This window comes from Vespa velutina, chromosome 1 (genome assembly GCF_912470025.1).
Source record: "Vespa velutina chromosome 1, iVesVel2.1, whole genome shotgun sequence".
Classification (NCBI taxonomy): Eukaryota; Metazoa; Arthropoda; class Insecta; order Hymenoptera; family Vespidae; genus Vespa; species Vespa velutina.
The window spans coordinates 14,328,896-14,349,814 of NC_062188.1; the positions used below are offsets into that span (position 1 = coordinate 14,328,896).

Below are 20,919 nucleotides of genomic sequence, written 5' to 3' on the forward strand. Positions count from 1 at the left end.
TAATAATAATAGTTATGTGATTACTACAACAAAAACAATAACGTATCTATAAGACGAGTTATTTTTATTCATTACTACATATAATACTATAATATGTAGAAGTGTAGTAAAAACATTTTTGTTTGGATCACATTAGTGGGCATTACACACAAATACATACACACATACAAACACAAATTATGCGTATACATTAAATATCCTTGATTCATTTTTCGATCGACTTAAATAGAAATTATGAATAAAATAAAATAAAATTTTTTTTATATGTATTCTTATTATCAAAATTTTATTTATTATCATATTAACGAAATTTCTGTTTCATTAGATTTCTTTTTATATCTGTTATATACTAAAAAAAAAAATGTATAAATGTATGTATTTTTTGGATATATTTTTATTGTAAAGATTCTTCAAATATTTTCTAGTTTCTTCATTGAACTAAAAATAGAAAGATATAGAAAGAAATAACGTTATCTCTTTTAATTACGTCTTATCGTTTTATGATCTTTTGTTCAAATAATTTTTTTTTCTTTCTTATTGTATTACTTTGAAAATTCATTAAGATCTTTCTTGGAATATCGTCGCAAAATCCGAATCGTTGACTATTCTTATCAGAATAACGCAACGAAGAGTTATAAATAAATAAACGATATCGTAATAATTTTGATTTAATTGTTTATACAATGGAACCTTCACTTTTGTGCGTTAAGTCGGAACGAAAACATAGATAAAAAAATATGGAAAAATCTTGATAAATGATATTTATGATATTAACAAATATTTTTTCGGCGTCGATAAATTATATTGAATTAATCAAAATCACTGATCGTAAATTATATTACACGAAATTTTATTATTATCACAATTTATTTTTTTAATTAAATATCAATATCATCTGCAACTATTTGACGATTAATTTCAATATAAGATAGATTTGCAAATAGAATTGCACTATGATCGAATAAATATGATAATTTAAATTCAACAATAATATTGTTGTTTACTCTCTAATATTATCGTTTATATTTATATGAGCGATAATGTAGTAATATTGCGTCTATATTTATTTAATAGACCAAGTGATGTGATATCTTTGTAGATACACCGATATCATTCGAAAATATTAAAACGATAGGTCGTTTGCTCCCGATCGATTAATTTTTTTTTAACATTGACCAAGTTCTCATTATTACTGCGCAACTTTGACGTAAAACAACGAGCGGACTTATTGCTAAACGTCTAAATCATCGGCGATATCGTGACAGTCTTAATTTAAAGTCTACCAGCAAGGAATCTTCTTATTCTTCTTTCCTCTTCTTCTATCTTTCTGTGTCACTACATATATATACACAAATACGTAAATACATATACACATGCACACGAATGCACCAATGCATTGAGTTATATCCATCTCGCTATGCACTTTTCAGTCTCACTGCATTTCTACGTGCACTCGCGTCTTATCTCTCGAGTCTTTATTTTTTTTCTTCGATTTTTGTATCGATTTTCTCTCTCTCTCTCTCTCTCTCTCTCTCTCTCTATCTCTATCTCTCTCTATCTCTCTCTATCTCTTTTTTTTTTCTCTTATTATATTTTCAATCGATAAGAAACAAAAGCTAAAAGAAAGTTATGCATAACAAAATTTCATAATCTTTGAAAGAATGAATTGTTTTTAACAACAATAGTTTTGTTTATTTAATAGACCGATGTTTCGTATCGTTATAGAAACGACATTTGAAGATTCTTCGAGGTATGTTCTCTCACTGTAAACTTAAATCTTTGCAGATAAAAAATACTTCTGAAATGATTAAATTTTTTTTCTTATCAAGATAAATAAACATTAAGATGTATACTTTATTAAGTAAACATATTATCATTAATTTTGTTTGTCGCAGTTATGAACAATGATAAACAACTGGAATAAGAATAAAAAATGTACTTAAATAGATAACTTCTTATAATGTTTTAGAATAACGATAAAATAATTTAATAATTCGATATAGTAGGAAAGTTAGAGAACGTCGAAAATTAGACGGAAGTTCATTCACTTTGATTTGATTTCATGCATTTGGTACAGTTGCCTGACAAATTACACAATCTGTTACAATTTCTTCCTTGTAAGAATACAATATAATTTTAAAATAATGAAAAAAAGAAATTAAAATTTTTAATTCTTAATTAAAATAGAAAAAAATATTATGATTAATCGTGATAGAAAAAAAATATTTATTTCAAAATAATAAAAAAAAATATAACATCAAATGAAAAACATATTCAAATAGATAAGAGTTATCGATCAATCAATGCATTTTTCTATTCAAATCTATCTAAGTTATTTAAGCTTTCTCCTTTCGCTACATATCGATGATCATTAAATTCATTACGATCGGAGATATTGTGCCAGCAAATAATATTTGCGAAGCGGACGAACAGATAGGAGCCATTTAAATGAATGATAGAGGGAGGGTTACATTATCACTTCGCATTAGCTGGCCACAGTTTCGCAACGCTTCGCTCTTTCTCTCTCTGGAGGAATTAAAATTTCGGTTGAATGATTAGAAAATTGTGTTCTTTAACAAAAAAAATATATATGTAGTAAAATATATACATATATATAAAAAAAGGAATAAAAAAATTCCTAACAATTTTTTCATTGTAATACATCTTTCCGTGTTCTCTCTCTCTCTCTCTCTCTGTGTGTATGTGTGTGTGTATGTGTATGTATGTATGTATGTGCATGAAAGATAATTTTAATATAATTTTCACTAACATTCAATCACATTAAAAGGAAAGAATAATTATCGTACACCATTTGTTGCCCCTTTCGATTCTCTTAGTCTCTGACTACTTAATAGTCGTCGTAGCTCGTATTAGAATCGTCACGCGACACACACGCGAGTCGAGTTTTAAATGAAAACAATAAAAAGGCGTAGAGGCTATACATAGATACATATGTGTGTATATATATATATATACCTATATAAACGGAGTGCGAATCACGCACGAGAAACGTCTCTAATTTACGACGCATTCGTACGCGTTTACGATTAATATTTACGAATGATAACTTGATCTAAGATGTAAGTTTATTTTCTAATATTGATAAATAAAATCGTTTTCGTTTAAGTCAGATCAAAGAATCCTTTTCTGACTTAATTTTAACTAAAATTTTGACTTTTAAAGTCTTTTGATTTTTTTTCATTTGTGCAACACGTAAGAACATATATTTATGCTATCATGATTAATTGTACGATTTATCTCTCGCCGAAAGCTTTAATTTTTATTACGTCTTGCAAATTAGATCCTTTAACATTCCAAATCATGATCGTTAATTTAATGTTCAAACAAGAGATATAAAAACAGGGAATAACATTAATTTGCATAACACAATGTTGTGATTAAATACTTGTTAAATTATTGACATTAGCCTCTATAACGTAGATGCTTTAAAAAATTAGAATTTTTTTGTTTCTTGATATGAAATATTTATTGATTGATAAAGTGATATCTCTGAATATTTTAATTAAACAAATTGATTTAATCAGCTGATAATATCTTCCATAATATTTTATAGAAAAAATATTCACTACAATATTTTGTAGATTGAACGTCGTATATCGTATATTTACGTATATCTCCAATAAACTCTACAATAAAGTTTATCAAACGATTTTATATTTCCAACCTAATTATAAAATAATTAGGTTATTCTTTTACTTAAGAGAGCAATAATAGATTTTCCAAAAAGATTCACCCAATTAGAAAATTTTGAAATTCTTGATCAACTAAATTTGTTGTCCTCAGAATCTTCTCTTTTATCTGACATTAAAATGAAACGCTTAAGAAATAGAAAGAGAAGCAGAAAGAGCAAAAGAGAGAGAGAGAGAGAGAGAGAGAGCGAGAGAGAAAGAGAGAGAGAGAGAGTAGATGAGGGTTGTAAGAATCTTAAAAAAATAGGTTTATAAAGTAGAGTACCTCTGATCAGCCGGTCGAACGATCAAAGAAACACAGGAAAAGGACGATTTGCTTTCAGAAAAGCGGAAGAGCGACGAACGGGCTTTGCTTACGTTGGAACTGAGGAACGAAGAGGAGAAAGAGGAGGAAGAGAAGGAGGAGAAGAAGGTGGTAGTGGAGGTGGTGGTGGTGGTGGGTGTCGGCAGCCACCGAGACAACGTCATCGAAGATGATGCAGGAGAGAATCAGAAGAGTGTCGGTCTTCTCCGGTAATGGTTGATTTGTAGAAGCCGCTTACGTATAAAAAGAAATGCACGCGTTTTTTGATCATTGTGCGAACAGGACAGCTCAGCTCTTGACTAGGCACCAATCGGAAATCGACTTTGTCTTAACTCGAGATCCTTAGCGCGTGCGCGCGCGCAACTCTCGATCCTTCAAGTTCGATTTTTTCTTATATATATATATATATATATATATATATATATATATATAAATATATATATATATATATGCACACACATATATATATACGTATCTTTGCATATATCTGACACGTGGAAGCAGTGCAACAACGACAACGACGACGAAAAAGAGAAAAAGGAAGAGGAAGAAAAAGAAGAAGAGGAAGAGGAAAAGGAAAAGGAAGAAGAAGAAGAAGAAGAAGAAGAAGAAGAAGAAGAAGAAGAAGAAAGACGAGGACGACCTCGACAGACGACACTTTGATTCACCAAGCATAAAGCTCAGCCAACCGCGTATTACACGTCATGAGATATCGCGAGTGAGAAAAAGCAAAAATGACCGAAGTGACCTTCCTTTCTCCTAATTAAAGCAGTCGGTGAGTTTACGTTGGAATTAGAATTACTTGTGTTTGTTCTTTTTTTTTGTTTTCCTTTTTTCTTTTTGATGAGTGTGAAGTGCATTCTCAGATACGGCATCTCGCAACTCGTTAGTGAGATCGATCTAAGAAGAGATTAATTTTTTATTTGATGAATTTCGAATTCTCTACGAGATGTTTCGTTTGATCTTACGTATTGAAATTATCACGGTGGGTATCATCGATAGAAATAAATAAGAGGGAAGATAGTGGATTATGGGAGAATGAGCATCGATCGACGTTTGTTCGTAGATCGTCGTCTCAAAGCAAGAAGTAGAAGAAGAAGAAGAAGAAGATACATTCGTTCTTGCGTAGAAGAAGAGTATCTCGAAAGTAGACGAGACCGAGCATTGATCAGACGTGATAGCTAACAGCGTTCGGAGCTTCCCACGGGTTTTTTAATTCTTGATAAAAGAGTATAAAAGTTTGATTTTTCTTAGAATTCGAAATGAGAGATAAAAGGCAAGAGAGATTTCGAAGGAACTTGAAGTTTTTTCTAAATTCGAGACGTTCCCTCGACTTTTTTACAGTGAGTGCTTTAAAAAAAAGCTGAAAAAAGTGTTTCCTTCTCGATAGAGAAGATATCGTAGAAAAAAAAAAAAGAAAGAAAAAAAAGATAGAAGGGAGAGAGAGAGAAAGAGAGAGAGAAAGAAAAAGAGAGAGAGAAAGAGAGAGAGAGAGAGAGAGAGAGAGAGAGACAAGAAAAACGAAAATTGTTCGAATCGTGTGGCCATCTTCGGTATGAGGATGAGCTACGGCGGTCATGCCGTGTAATTCGAAGGGACACCACGTGAACCACGTCTCATCGTGCCGAGCTATCCTCGCCGTTGTCCACGTCGTCGTCGTCGTCGTCATCGTCACACTGACGCTGTTGAAGCGCGACGGAGTGCCAGCAGCGTTGGAAAGATGAGCTCGATCGACTTCGACGAGGTGCTTTTACACGTGGGAGAGAAGGGCCGATATCAAAACATCATGTATTATCTCCTATGTATACCTGCAACTCTTCCGGCTGCTTTCCTGGCCTTCTCGCAAGTAAGTACCCTCATTTAGAACTTCCTTTTTATTTTATATTTATCATTTCGTTTAATAATCGAACGAACAAATTGGATTATCTTGATGTACACAAAATTTGTTCGATTAATTTCTTTATTTATTTTTTTTTTCTTTGCCTTTTCTTTTTCTTTTCTTTTTTTATTCTCCACCAGAAAATCTTTATATATTGTTTCTATGTAAAATAAATTTGTTTTATACTTTAACATAAAGAGTCGAAGCGATCATGCAAACATGATATATAAAATGTCAGGTTTAAATTTTCTTATATCTCATTTTTATATTTCTTTATTTCATGAAATAAATATTGAAACTTTTATTAATCAATGATGATATCTTTCTTTCTTTTCAATTTAATTCCGACCGATTTTACCGTCGCCTGTCGAACAATATCTGATTTGCCCTCAATCAATCCAACCGTTAATATTCAAGCTTGATATTATTAGTGTTTTTACGTAAGCAATGTTAAATATCCTAATCTACGTCGAAGGAAATTCTTCCAGGCTAAATATAGTTCGATATATCGAATAGACCATATCGATCACATGCGTCTACGTTGTATATACAGTTGTATATGTTCTAGTTTGTGTACTAACTGAAAAATATACTTACATTTTTCCTTAAATATCAGCCGAAAATTCGCAACTATATCATTTTTTATTATTCTTTGTATATAAACCGATCGTAATAAAAAAATATATAGATATAAAAAAATTGATGATAACGATATTCGTCGTAAATCATATTTCCATTTACATTTCGCAAATTATTTATTTTAATTTTATTTTCGATAACGTTTGCAGATTCGATCGTTTCTCGATTAATCTTTAAATAACGATGTACACATTTTTTATTGAACAAAAAAGGACACAAAGAGTATTTTATTATTATATTTAAGAAATATGAAATTACATTATCTTCCTAAATAAAATATGTTTCTTTAAATTGTCAAATGTAAAAAATCATCAGGGATTTTTCAGAAAATTTTCCTCATTATTTTGCTTGTCTTTGAGTATAATGAACAAAGAATAAACAACAAAAAGAAGAAAACTTGCAAACGCGAATAGCCTTTTTCCAATAGTCGTCACTCAAGCGCAAATCTCATTGCTCGAGACACAAACTAGAATTAGAATCGTCTCATCGATGCATACGATATTTGAAACGTGCCGGCGAATGCTAATATTTTTTTTAGTAGCAATATTTATTTGCACAGCTGCATCAGACGTTGCACGCTTTCAAAGAGCTTCATCGATCAGTCGCATGAGACTAAGAGATATAATCGTTTCGTTTAATAAACTATCCTGTGTGAGAGACTTATCTATTTATCTCTTGAACAGTTCTACTTCCTTTGAATTCGTAAAGATCAAAGATTCACGCGGAAAAAATTCAAAATAAGAATATATGGAATGATTGCAATGTATAAAGGATAAACAAATTATTTTTAGCGAATACATAGTAGTGTACAAAATAATTGTAGATATTACATAATATTTTTGAAAGATTATGATTGAAGATCGTAATAAACGATTAAAGTTAATGATTAGAATCATTTGAAAAAATAACATCGTTAACTAGAATTAGAAAAATTCTTTTAAATATTTCTAAATAGGTGTTCGTGAGTGCCTCGCCAGAACATTGGTGTAAAATACCAGAATTGGAGAACTTGACGGGTCTGATGACCTTGGAAGAGAAGAAAGCTCTATCTTTACCATACTCTATGAAGTCGGACGGTAGGAGAGTTTATTCGAAATGTCAAATGTACGACGTCAATTATACAGAGATCATCGAATCGTGGTTGCGACGTGGGATATCGCAAAATTCTAGCAACACGATGGACTCGCATTCGACCACGTCACCTTCCTCGACATCTTCCTTTCATCCCACGAACCGATTACCACCACCTCCTGTCAGTGATCCTTATTGGCCAGTCAACAAATGCCAACACGGTTGGATTTATGATAACAAGGATTATGACAGCACCCTCGTCACAGAGGTAAACTTGACTTTCTCTCTTTTATTAGAAATTTCTTTTGGTTCCTTTTTTGATTTCATGGCATGTAAATTTTGCAAATGACATCCTTTTTAATCAAAGTATGAATAAGTTTTCTCTGAAACCGTCAGTAATTTTCCTTTCCAGGTAACATTTATATCTTCTGAGTAAGCGTAATACTAAGTAATCCCGATTAACGACTACTAACGAGTTAATCCGAAGAATAATTTATTAATTGAGTAGTCAACCCTTTTAGATTATGGTCATTAGACCATTCATTATTAAATGATTGTCGTTATATTTTATGAAGGTACATCATGGTAAATATAAAATTGTGAGATAAAGTTGGTTGACTGCTTCTTACTTGGTTTCTCGTCGTTGGTCAGTCATGCTATTTGCATAATACTCCTACCACGTCTTGGTAATTGTCAACGTCAAATTTCTTCTCCGTAGAGCATCGGGTTTCACGACCTACTTTGCCTTGGCCTTTGGCCTCATTGTACTTTATTTCTCTTGTGAACATCGTTGAACATCTTTCTGGATATTCGTAAATTATCGATAAATTATTTCACCTTAACATGATCGAATGATAATTAAACAAATTAATTAATCATAATGATACACTAAAATCAACTGATTAAAATCTTCTGTTCATCAAACAAATATTTTTATTTTCTTCAACTTTGCATCACGAGAAAGGAACAAATAAGCTTGTTGAAATGAAAAAATTTATGCAAATTTGTAAAATTAATTCAGGCTTTTCCTATCTCGAACGAAATATTAAAACTTAAATAAGAAATAATAATAAAACTTAAAAGAAAAGAAAACTTAAAAGAAAACTTAAGAAGAAAATTTAAAAGAGGGTCTCATCATATTTCGTGCATTTAAATACGTAGATACATTTTGAGAAACTCCATGCTTAAGAAAAGTTCGCGGTCACGTGGCCATATCTCATAAGTGTCTATTAACGCGGTTATTAAGTTGTCGCAATTAGACAACACACGGTGGCTACAAGCTATTAGCGCAACAAGAAATATAACTCGCGGGGTCGAGGATCTACGACTGTTCTCCTTTTCTCTCTTTCTCTCTCTCTCTCTCTCTCTCTCTCTCTCTCTTTTCCTCTCCTTTTCTCACTTTACTACATTTTTTGCTGCGTGATCGCGAAAACTCAAGAGATAAAGATATTTTTTAAATGTCAAGATGGAATCAATTATTCCAACTGCACCGTTCTCATATTCTCATCGTTCAAAAACGCGTAAAATTGAAAAATACAAAACATCATTACACATATAATCCAAATTCATAAACTTTTTATTCTAATTAATATATTATTTTTTCACAATACGCTTTTTATAAAATTCTATGTGAACAATTCACGAAACAATATAAAAATATAATTATCAATGTATGTACTAGACAATGATTAAGTAATAACTTTTAAATGTTATTTAACACAGTTTAAAGATCCAAATAATAAATATTTCAACATCGACATTAAAAACAAATATGTCATTGGGCATTAATAAGAGCGAAAAAGAGAAAGTCACAGAGATAGAGTCAGATCGATGTAAAACTCAACAGGTGGTCAATGACATCCATGAATGCACAAATGATTCTTAAAAGAAGTAACGTCTAACGTTAGCTTACGTTAAAGATGGAATGTCTCGTTGATTATAGATATGAATGAAAAGCAATGAAAAGGAAATTTCTAAAGAAAAATGAAAGATAGAGAGAAAGAGAAAGAATGTCAACAGGTGAACAAGGTTGATGAGCAACAGAGTGACTGGCCGATAGGTTGCAGCTCTGGTGGCGTCAGCAATTGCCGACCAATTTACCTACCCCCGCATCCGGTCATGTGATATGTAACATCAAACGCCTCGCACAACGCTGCTTACTACTCTCTGCCTATGTCGAGGGTATATGTCCCCACATATTTCGCGTGATACTGCTTTGCCATAGCAGCCAGACTGCTAGACGCCAATTTTAAACTTTCGTTAGATACTCCTTTTCGTAGAAATAACAACTGATAATTTAACATTCGTCTTTAAATTATTTCAATGAAAATTATTTTTCCATATCTTTTTTCTATTGCAATATAATTATTAAATAAAAAAGAAAAATATTAATTCTTATTGACAACAATTTGGGACGAGGAGGGGGATGTACTATATTTATATTATTTATATAATAATATGCTTTGCATGAGAAAAAGAGAATATCCTCCAGAAACATTGATGAAAATCTTAATTTTTTTTTAATTAAACGAATACACATTTAATTTTTACATTTAATGAACGAAGATTAAAAAACATTTGTTAATTGTTCTATTATATAGATCGAATATATCCATGTTGATGAATGAAATTCGAAGGAACGTTTTTTCTTTATTTTTTAAATGGATCGTTTAAAAAAAAATGGGGCCGTTTGTTCCAGTTCGTGGTAGGTGAATTTGCTAGCGCTAACTCCTACCGGCTCTAGCAATGCAGAGGGTATATTACCGCGTATTTACACGCTCCGGATTTACGCAGACACATGACGCAAAGAGCCATCGAGGCAAATCCTGTCCTTCCGTTTTCCGTTCTTCATCGCTCTCACTTTCTACCGTACAAAGTGCTTCGTGATACGTTAACCACCCCTTCGTAACGTTAAACGCATCGCTTTCTTCCTTCCCGCATTGGAAAACGATCGAAACGAAACGTTAATCATCTTAATTAATAACGATCAACTTGACTCGTTCGTCAATCCTTTAGAGGTACGAAAAAAAAAATGACCAAGGTGCAATTGATCGGTTTAAGTCTAATTGTAAGTTAAGATCGGTTACGAAATCCAATAAAATATCGTTTGCGAGAAACGACGAGTTGTGCAACAATTTACACTTTTCTACATTCCAACCATTTTATTAACGTACATACGTGATTGTGCTGATTGAAACCAATTTGACGAATGCTTATACTTTAAACGATTTTTGCACGAAATTACTCGTAACGATTAATCATTGTTATGAGTTCTTAACTTAATTAGTTTTTAATAATTGTGATTTAATATTTATATTTTCCGAATCAATATTGATTTTGTTATATTTCTTAAAAATTTATAGAATATTTAAAGGTATGTAGAAAGAACTTGTAAGTCGTCATTCAGAAGTCGTCATTCGGTGAGTTTACCGGCCACATGTCGACACACGGAAAAGACAATGACCCTTTCCGCAGTGTCATGCTGGCTGAAGTAGTTAAAGCGAACCTCCTAAATCGAGTACAATAATAAATCATCGGATCGGAAGCAATGCTCAGAGGCAGACCAGCCCACACGAAATGCCATTTTGACGTATCGGTCATCCTTGTTCTTTCTTCTCTCTTTCTCTCTTTCTTTCTAATCTTTTTCGATGTCTTAGAATGTAGAATAACTTAGAAGTGAACTTCATTTTCTGAGAATTTTACGTGGAATTCATATTACCTATACAGAGGATTATGAGTAGTTTAATCGCAAACATTGCGGACATCGAACAAAATAAATATACGTAATATTTTGAAAGTATCGATCATGATCAATACGTAATCTATAGAGACGCATTTTCATGGGGATCGCCTTATGATATACCTACTCGCGGTCAAATCAATAAAATTTTCGAAGTGTGTCAGGGTGATAAAATCTACGTGTGTGCATCATATCCCATCGTCCTTTACGTGTACTCGCGTACGTTGCCCTTGACAATAATTCAATAGCATATTATTATACGCGAGTGCTCCTGTCTTCCCGACGCAATTTACCTTTTGCGTTTCACGCAGACATTAAAAGTCCGTGAGTGGCAATTTGCTTAAATCAAAGTTCGTGTTAAACCCATTAACGCCCACCGGGAAACTTTATTTGCTGGGGTCTAATAGACACTCAATTAAGATTTGGCTTATTTGAATATGTTTACCGACGAATAAAATGATATTTCTTTGCTTGAATGTGCGAATGCAGAAAAGAGTATGTTATATTTCATGAACAACGTTGATCGTCCTTCTTAGATTATAAGAGAAGAAAGAATTTTCTTTCTCTTATAGAAATGTTATATCCGATAATAGAGATCATATTTTTGTTACAATAAAAAAATTTCTTCAACACTTGAAGGGCCATACTTGAGATAACTTGTTCTTACTCATTATTATTATATGTTATATATATTTATTTGATATTGTAAAATATCATTAATACTTTACAATTTTATATTTATCATAAGATATATTTGATATCTATATTATTAAATGTTTTCCTAAAACATCCAAAAACAAGTATCAAAATTAATACAAAGCAAAGAATCAAGCAGATTCTCGTTCATTATTATTATTCATTATTATTATTTATCATTAAATATCGTTAATATTTGATAGCAATTTAATTACACTTTTTCCTAAAATATCATAAATAATACGTAGTAAAAGATCAAAAAGATAGCTCGTTCTTTTTCATTATAATGATTACATATTATTATACTCTATTAATACTTGATATCAAATTAATTATACATTTTCCTGAAATATCTAAAAACAATTCTCAAAATTAATACAAAGCAAACGATCAAACATCACTATACTATACATAATAATTTAATAATTTAGTTAAAGACGATAAACGAATAACTATCTAATGAAATTTCTTTTTCACGTATCCAAACACGTGTTAAGAAAATTAACTAAACTAATTGATAAATTAATTGACAAGAAAACATCGAAAGAGAAAGACAGAGAAAAAAAAAGAAAGAAAGTGAAAGAGAGAGAAAGATAAAGAGAGTTACGCGAAGAAACGATGGCGTGCAAACGTGCGAGCCGCGAAAGAGTCGATCGAGTTTAGCGAGAAGGACAATAGGGAGTTTGGAAAGGTCGACGGCGAGGGGTCAGCGAGGCAGCGGCCGAGGCACGTTCCTCCTGTCAACGGAGGGTGATGGACACCTCTCACTGTGGGAGCCTACCGACACAAACACACAAAGAAACACACCCACGCACACACGCATACATGGCGTCGACGACACCGCGATCATCCATCGAGCTTTCGAGCGCGCGTGCACGCGCGAGTCGAAGCAGACGCCATTGAAGAGAGGATCATCCCCACTCCACCCTCGCATCATCAACCTCTCTCTTTCTCTCTTTCTTTCTCTCTCTCCCTTTCTCTCTCTATCTCTCTCTATTTCTCTTTTGACTCTCCACGAATCGCCGCGAATCACGGCGTTACGCCGCATTGACGATCGACGAATGACGATGCGTGTGACGAACGAGTTCACACGTGTGCCTATTTCATTCTCTTTTTATACTTTAAATATTTCTTGTTCGTTCAAGATGATTTCATTTTCTTTTGTACTGTGAATATTTTTGTGCAGTAATTTGTCAATCTCATTAACAAATGTAAACATGAAAAGAAAACTACAATATATAATTATTTATTGATAGCCCTTAAATAATAGAATTAAATAATAATAGTGTAGTGATTTTTTATTGTTTTGTATGATTTTTGACACTTGATTTTGAATGATTTTGGGGAAAGTGTAATTAAGTTGATAACAACTATTAAGGATTTAATAATATATAATAATAACAATGAGCACGATAGAACCAGATATTCATTTGATTTTTGTTTTTCACTAATTTTGACATTTGATGTTGTAAGAAAAAAGTGTAATTAAATAGGTATCAAATATAATCGTACGTGACTATTTGTTTTATTATGAGAGTCTAGAAACGTTTAAATTATAACAATATTTTGTTAATTACATGGAACGTTTATAGTTATATACGTACATGCATGTTCGTATATGTTTATTGTAAACAAGAGATAACAATCCAATTAAACTAATCCAAGCTGTTGACAAAGTATGATTAAGACATCTATTCTACAAGTTTTTGTTAAACGAATTTCTATTACAATACTTAAAGCATGAGTTGTAAAACTCATTAAAGAATATAATTGATTTACTTACTGATCCTTTCTAACCCAATCGAATATTGAACCTACCCAATATTCCTCATATTTCAGCGAACAAGCGATCGAGCTGGTCTTATCACTTGTTTTATAGTAATAGGCTCCTGACATACGGGTGTGCTACACCATATGCAGAAGAGAAAAATTACGAAATCATAAGGGTCAATGACTCGTATCCTCTTTGCTGTTACATTACATGCATGATAATTGAAGTCTTTGATACATAAATTTTGTAAAGTAAAAAAGAACTGATTTGCCATTAAAATCTAATCAGTAAATATATATATATATATATATACGTACAATAAAATATAGCGAATTGTTAGGTATCTAAAACGTCAGAACGAAATTGATCAAACATTTGGACATAGCTGATGAGACATATCTTAGAAGAAATTAATCAGTTGATTAATATATATATTAGAGTCAGGATTTTAACAGTATCGTGCATCCACATAGCTAGACCTGGTATGCGACAACAGTTGGTGGCCTTCAACGTCAACGACATTTTTCTATGTTGGGAGCCTCTTTGGTAATGTTGTCTTTGGATGGATAGCAGACAAATGGGGTAGAAGAACAGCCTTCTTCGCCATTCTCTTCTTAGAAGTTATCTTCTCAATTGCTACAAGCTTCAGTCCTAACTATGTTATCTACACGGCGTTGAGGACGGTGAATGGCCTCTTTTTTCCTGCTATTTATCAGATACCTTTTATACTTGGTAATAAAACTAATTGTCCCTGGTATATTCTATTCAACATAATTATTATTTGATACGCCTTGTATTTCTAGCTTTAGAATTAATGGGTCCAAGATATAGGACTTTTGCTGGTATGGTGATCTGTATGTTCTTCGCTAGTGCAATGTGTCTTCTTGCACTTTTGGTAAGTTTTTAAATACAATGAAAATGAATTTTTATTGTTTATCATGTAAAATCAATTATTTCTATTCTAAGTATTATCTCATGAAAAAGAAAAGATAATTAAAATCTTAACCCGTTAAACTTGGTTCGAAGACAAATAATAAAATTCTTCGTAGACAAATAATAAAATCTTACAATTATTAAACAATCTCACCAAGATTTATGATCGTTTATGAACATTTCGTTGATTAAAAATATTTGACGAATGTACATAAATCTTTTGAACTAAATGAATAAATCTAATGAACAAGAAAATGTTGAAACATTATTTACGTCTCCTTTTCAGGGTTACTTGTTAAGGCATTGGTACACATTGTCATTAGCAACGTCGGTACCCTTTGTACTTCTCTTCAGTTATTACTGGATCATTCCTGAATCTCCAAGATGGCTTCTAAGCAAGAATAGGATAGACGAAGCAGAGGTGATCGTTCAGCACATGGCCAAAGTCAACGGTAGAACGGTACCGTCCAACTTTCTGAGGCAAATGGAGGTAATGCCAACATGGAAAATAAGCAAACTAAAACTCTTTGAAAATCTCCACTTGTCAATTTTAAATATCATTTCAAATAATCAATCCAAAGATCGTCAGACATTTTTCGTAGACGTTTACGATGTTTCCAGGTTGAAATAATGAAGAGACAAGGTATCTCTTGCAACGGAAAAAACACCGGAAACGTATTAGATATTGAAGCGGAAAACAGGTCGCCCCCACCTTCCGCAACACCGATGGACCTCATCAGAAATCCAAATATTAGAAAGAAATTCTTTATTCTTGCCTTCGATTGGGTAGCAAATGCTGTCGTCTATAATGGATTATCTTATAATACGACAAACCTTGGGGTCTCTGATTACCTGGCCTTCTTCATCGGTATAGATATCTTTTCTTGATAATTCGTCCTTGATATACGACATATTGTTATCACGACGACAGCGGTCTGCCTGTAAATATGTTTTTATCATACATCGTTGCGGCTGATATTGCCTGCATAATGCGATAGCGTCTTCAACGACGACACACGCGTACCCGACACTTGATTGAAATGGACGCGAATTCATCTAAACGGTGAACGCACCGAGCAATGTATAAAGGGGTACAACGAGAATCAACACCCGAACAATTCTCTGGACGCTTCGTCGTTATATACTATCATTTGTTATCAAGTAAATTTTCTTATTTAGAGATAATCAAGTATTGAGATACCTCTGCTTATCAAGTAAGATCTAACCATTTTATTTGATTATTATAAGTTATTCAATTGAAGAGTCTAATCAATTTCTATAATTGCAAAACTATTAGATGATTTAATTATAAAATAAGTAACATTGTAAATAGGAAATATAATAAAACAGTAATATAATAGTATAGAAAATATAATAAAACAGTATTTAATATGTAGATCAAGTATCGATGGTAACGAGGAATTTTTTTTGTTAAGACATTAATGTTTTAACATTCTCTTTCTTATCGAATCGTAGATCTATCTGTTTTATGTAATTAAAAAAAATTATTTAACAAAGTTTAATAGATCTGTGTAATTAAACGATTATTGTGTTGATTCATAAATAATTGTTGTTAGAAGTAAAGAATCGATTACAATAATACGGCACTTATTTATGAATTAATCTAATAATTATCTATTTATTGGAATCTACTAGGCTGATAAGACTCTAATATATAATAGTAAATACAAAATCATGATTAATAGATTCAATCAATTTCATAATACTCTGAAAATAAATGAGTAAATTCTGTAAAGATCATTAAAAAAACTGTTCAAATCGATCTTATAGGTGGTATCGTGGAGATCCCATCATACGTGATTACATGGTACGCCATGGACAGGTTGGGTAGACGATGGGTCTTATGTTTAACAATGCTCCTAGGTGGAGTTGCCTGCGTCTCTTGCATGTTCGTGCCCGAAGGTACGTCTTTCTATAGTTAGATTTAAAAAGCAGATTTTCTCAATGAACACTGTACACTCGTTGACCTTTGTCACAGTAGACGCTGTTTGGGTGACGGTATGCTTGGCGATGATTGGAAAATTTGGCATCGCAGCTTCCTTCGCCGTTTTTTACGTGTTCGTTGGTGAACTTTTACCAACGGTGCTAAGGTCACAAGCGATGGGAATCGCCTCTTTCATCGCTGGTATCGGCCTACTCACCTTTCCTTACATCGTTCATCTTGCTGTCTACTCCAGAGTATTACCATTGATCATAATGGGTTCTTTGAGTGTAGCCGGTGCTCTTACGTCCGTCTTCCTTCCGGAAACACTCAACATACACTTGCCACAGACGATCGAGGAAGGTGAACTCTTCGGCGCCGATTTTAAACTTTGGTCCTGTCCAATAATACCAAAGTTAGTGTCTATTCTATCGTATGTGTTTGTGCGAATTAATTTATTTACCTAGATAAATTTTATTGTAATCATGCAACAAGATAATTGGGTATCTTGTAAATTTCAAATATATGCCCATACATTTTGGACGTTTATAGAAATAATCATATTTAATTTTAATCGTATAAATTCAAATAATTAATAATCTTTAGATTTAAACAATTTCGTATATCTTAATCGTTCATCTAGATTATTATTTTAATTATGTAAATAATTAGGATCTGTGTGTATGTATGTATTATAATTGTAGATTTTGTGACACAATCTTTTTAGTATATTTTTTAATAATACATTTAGATATAAAAAATTTAATAATACATAAGATATAAAATCGATGTATTTTTTCTTCTAGGAAAGATGCAAAAAGAAAATCAGAATCTATGCCACTTAGATATCTGCTAAACGGAAAACCAGAAAGAATTTCGGCGGCAACAAAAATGGCGGAAACAGAAAAGGAAAGTCAAGAAGCGGAACTAACGAAACCGATAAAGGATGACATAGAAAAGGATAAGGATGATGTAGAAAGAATATCTGAGTCGTCAAACGAAGAGATAGATCGTCTGAGAAAAATACAATGAGGACGTTTTTCTCTTTTGTTCTTTTTTTTTTTTTGTTATTCCTAAAATAACAAAGCTTCCTACAATTTCGTATTATAATTTGCCTCGGTATAGGCACACGCATTGTATTTATTTTTCCATTTATATTATATAATGCGTTTCATTTGTAAAGTCTGTCCCGTGTGCCTGTCGTTTCTCCGTTTACAAAGAGATCGATCGATTTGTCGATCATCTTCGATACAAAGATCGATGTCTGTTGTTTTCAGAAAGAATGAACTGAGATCGTACGTTCAACAAAATAAAAGAAAAAATGAAAAAAAAAAAAAAAACTAGAGGGACTTCGCGATATTATACTAATATAATATTAAAACCGCAGTTATTATTATTTATCGTAAATATCGATGGAAATTGTCGAAGAATGACTCGGTTTATTCGCGGAGTTGCTCGACGATTAAATTCTTTTATATATGTATATATATATATATATATATATATATATATATATATATATATATATAATTTAATAATTAGCAAAAAACTTTTCTACGTAAACGTAAAGAAAAAAAAAAAACGTTCTAACGACATCGACTCGTCACTTATGTGTATAGAGACATTATAGACCGTTAGATGATTAGTTAGCCGTCGCGATAAATAAGGAAAATTCGTATTAAGGACTTCGACTCACACTAACGTCTATAGCTCTTCGGTTTCGTCCATATTAAAAAGTGTGATAAGTTATAACTTTTTAAAGACAATTTTTAACGTTCGAAAGTCGCTTCAAGAGTGATTACCTGCACGAAAGACAAACTTCCCTTACATTTTTTTTTCTTTTTTACGACATCAAATGGATCAAATCAAAATTACAATGCGAGGAGAAAATCATCGAACGAATGAGCTATTTTCGATACTCTTCATTTGTAATACTTAAAGCGAGAATACATAAGAAGAAATCTAATAACCCGTTGTAAAATCATTCAAAAACTCAATGAATCATGCCGCATCTCGTCCATGGAATCCTTTTTTTCAAATTACCGTCGCTAAGGAGAAACAAACAGTCGTCTGTTTGTGTTTGATCTGTCATTTCTACAACACCTATTCTTTCCTTGTGCTTCCTATCGATCTTTGGGACCATTTTCGAAGAGAACATCTTCGATTTACTCAACACCTCCTTTTTTCATCCCTCAGAGTGATTCGTTCAAAATTTCAAAATGCGTGAAATTGTACATATTCAAGCTGGCCAATGTGGCAATCAAATTGGCGCCAAGGTTTGTCATTAAAACCATTAAACTCATAATAATTCATTGTTACAAATTTCAAAGCATCATCTTAAAGTTTTCATTTACACTTAAACTTATCCTTAAACATATTAATCGAATTAGAAATCATTTATAAATTATACTTGACATTAAATATAACCTCGATTTAATTTCATCGATCGTTATTAAACAACTGTAACATATGACAAAATCGATATTTATTAATTTATAGTTTTGGGAAGTTATCTCCGATGAACATGGTATCGATAACACAGGAACTTATCATGGAGATTCAGATTTACAATTGGAACGAATCAATGTTTATTACAATGAGGCTTCTGGCCCGAAATACGTGCCTCGAGGTATTCTAGTCGACCTTGAACCTGGTACAATGGATTCTGTACGTTCCGGTCCATTTGGACAGATCTTCAGACCGGACAACTTTGTTTTTGGTCAATCAGGAGCTGGAAACAATTGGGCCAAAGGTCATTACACCGAAGGAGCAGAATTGGTAGACTCTGTTTTGGATGTAATAAGAAAAGAAGCAGAAAGTTGTGATTGTCTCCAAGGTTTCCAACTGACACACTCTTTGGGTGGAGGAACCGGATCAGGCATGGGCACACTTTTAATATCAAAAATCCGCGAAGAATATCCTGATAGGATAATGACCACTTTTTCTGTGGTACCATCGCCTAAAGTCTCTGACACTGTCGTCGAGCCCTACAATGCTACATTGTCCGTTCATCAACTCGTCGAAAACACTGATCAAGCTTACTGCATCGACAACGAGGCACTCTACGACATCTGTTTCCGTACTTTGAAACTATCCACACCTACTTACGGTGATCTAAATCATCTGGTGTCTGCCACGATGTCCGGTGTGACTACTTGCTTGAGATTCCCAGGACAATTGAATGCTGATCTAAGAAAACTGGCCGTCAACATGGTACCCTTTCCACGTCTTCACTTTTTCATGCCAGGTTTTGCACCTTTGACGTCTCGAAGTAATCAGCAATACAGAGCCTTGACCGTACCTGAATTGACTCAACAAATGTTCGACTCGAAGAATATGATGGCTGCCTGTGATCCTAGACACGGAAAATATCTCACTGTTGCTGCTGTTTTTCGTGGTAGAATGTCGATGAAAGAAGTCGACGAACAAATGCTTAATATTCAAAACAAAAATAGTTCATATTTTGTAGAATGGATTCCGAATAATGTGAAAACAGCTGTATGTGATATTCCACCACGTGGTCTTAAAATGTCAGCAACTTTCATTGGAAATTCTACGGCCATTCAAGAACTTTTCAAAAGGATCTCAGAACAATTTACGGCGATGTTTAGAAGAAAGGCTTTTCTTCATTGGTATACCGGTGAAGGAATGGATGAAATGGAATTCACCGAAGCAGAGTCGAACATGAATGATTTGGTATCTGAATATCAACAATATCAAGAAGCTACGGTTGAAGACGAAGGCGAATACGACGAGGAGGAGGAAATCGAAGATAAATAATATAATATTTAACAAAACCGAACATTAAATGATCCCGATCAGATAGGAAAACAAGGAAACTGTATTCAACGAAAAAACATTTTATATTTTTGCCTTTTTACTTTTTGATATCTATTTTATTTTTGTTATTCATTTACTCCTTTTTATTATTTTCGAATTTTTTAAGAGATTTATAAGTTTTTATATACGATTTATATGAAATTATAAGAGATTTGTTAGTCGAATAGATTATTTATCTCGAGTAATTGACTTTTTACTGAGTTATAAAGAAGATCTATGAAAAAGGTAAGGATGTATTCGTGCTAATAATCAATTTAAGATTGGATTGGTTTAATTGATAACATTTGTAATAAAATCGCTTATCACGCGCAATAAAATAATCTTAAATATCTAATATAAAATGTTAACGCAACTGAATACGTTCAATGTTGATATTTTAACCAAGTTAACGTGAA

At 32.5% G+C, this 20,919-nt stretch overlaps 2 protein-coding genes across 11 annotated transcripts in view; both read left to right on the plus strand.

Moving 5' to 3' along the window:
• Positions 1-18,132, plus strand: part of LOC124951204 (organic cation transporter 1-like) — a 20,491-nt gene extending 2,359 nt beyond the window's left edge. For 3 of the 10 annotated variants that reach the window (XM_047499189.1, XM_047499257.1, XM_047499246.1), the window contains exons 2-11: positions 1,726-1,750; positions 4,034-5,860; positions 7,488-7,871; positions 14,283-14,541; positions 14,613-14,704; positions 15,029-15,232; positions 15,364-15,610; positions 16,534-16,665; positions 16,745-17,099; positions 17,491-18,132. In XM_047499189.1, coding sequence (XP_047355145.1) covers positions 5,735-5,860; positions 7,488-7,871; positions 14,283-14,541; positions 14,613-14,704; positions 15,029-15,232; positions 15,364-15,610; positions 16,534-16,665; positions 16,745-17,099; positions 17,491-17,716 — 2,025 coding nt within the window. In that variant the 5' untranslated portion in view covers positions 1,726-1,750; positions 4,034-5,734 and the 3' untranslated portion in view covers positions 17,717-18,132. Of the gene's footprint in view, positions 1-1,702; positions 1,751-4,017; positions 5,861-7,487; positions 7,872-14,282; positions 14,542-14,612; positions 14,705-15,028; positions 15,233-15,363; positions 15,611-16,533; positions 16,666-16,744; positions 17,100-17,490 lie in introns of all 10 variants that reach the window. The other 7 variants (XM_047499276.1, XM_047499217.1, XM_047499267.1 and 4 more) reach the window with 7 other exon arrangements.
• Positions 18,133-18,211: 79 nt separating this feature from the next.
• On the plus strand, positions 18,212-20,464 carry LOC124951236 (tubulin beta chain-like). Its single transcript, XM_047499303.1, has 2 exons — positions 18,212-18,960; positions 19,184-20,464. Exons 1-2 carry the CDS (start codon positions 18,904-18,906, stop codon positions 20,462-20,464), a joined length of 1,338 nt encoding a protein of 445 aa, XP_047355259.1. The 5' UTR covers positions 18,212-18,903.
• Positions 20,465-20,919: the final 455 nt, after the last annotated feature.

Excerpts from the sequence above, each read along its gene's own strand:
- LOC124951236 (XM_047499303.1), top strand. The coding sequence starts at position 18,904 with ATGCGTGAAATTGTACATATTCAAGCTGGCCAATGTGGCAATCAAATT. Across the intron at positions 18,961-19,183 it reads GCAATCAAATTGGCGCCAAG|TTTTGGGAAGTTATCTCCGA; the intron begins GTTTGTCATTAA and ends ATTAATTTATAG.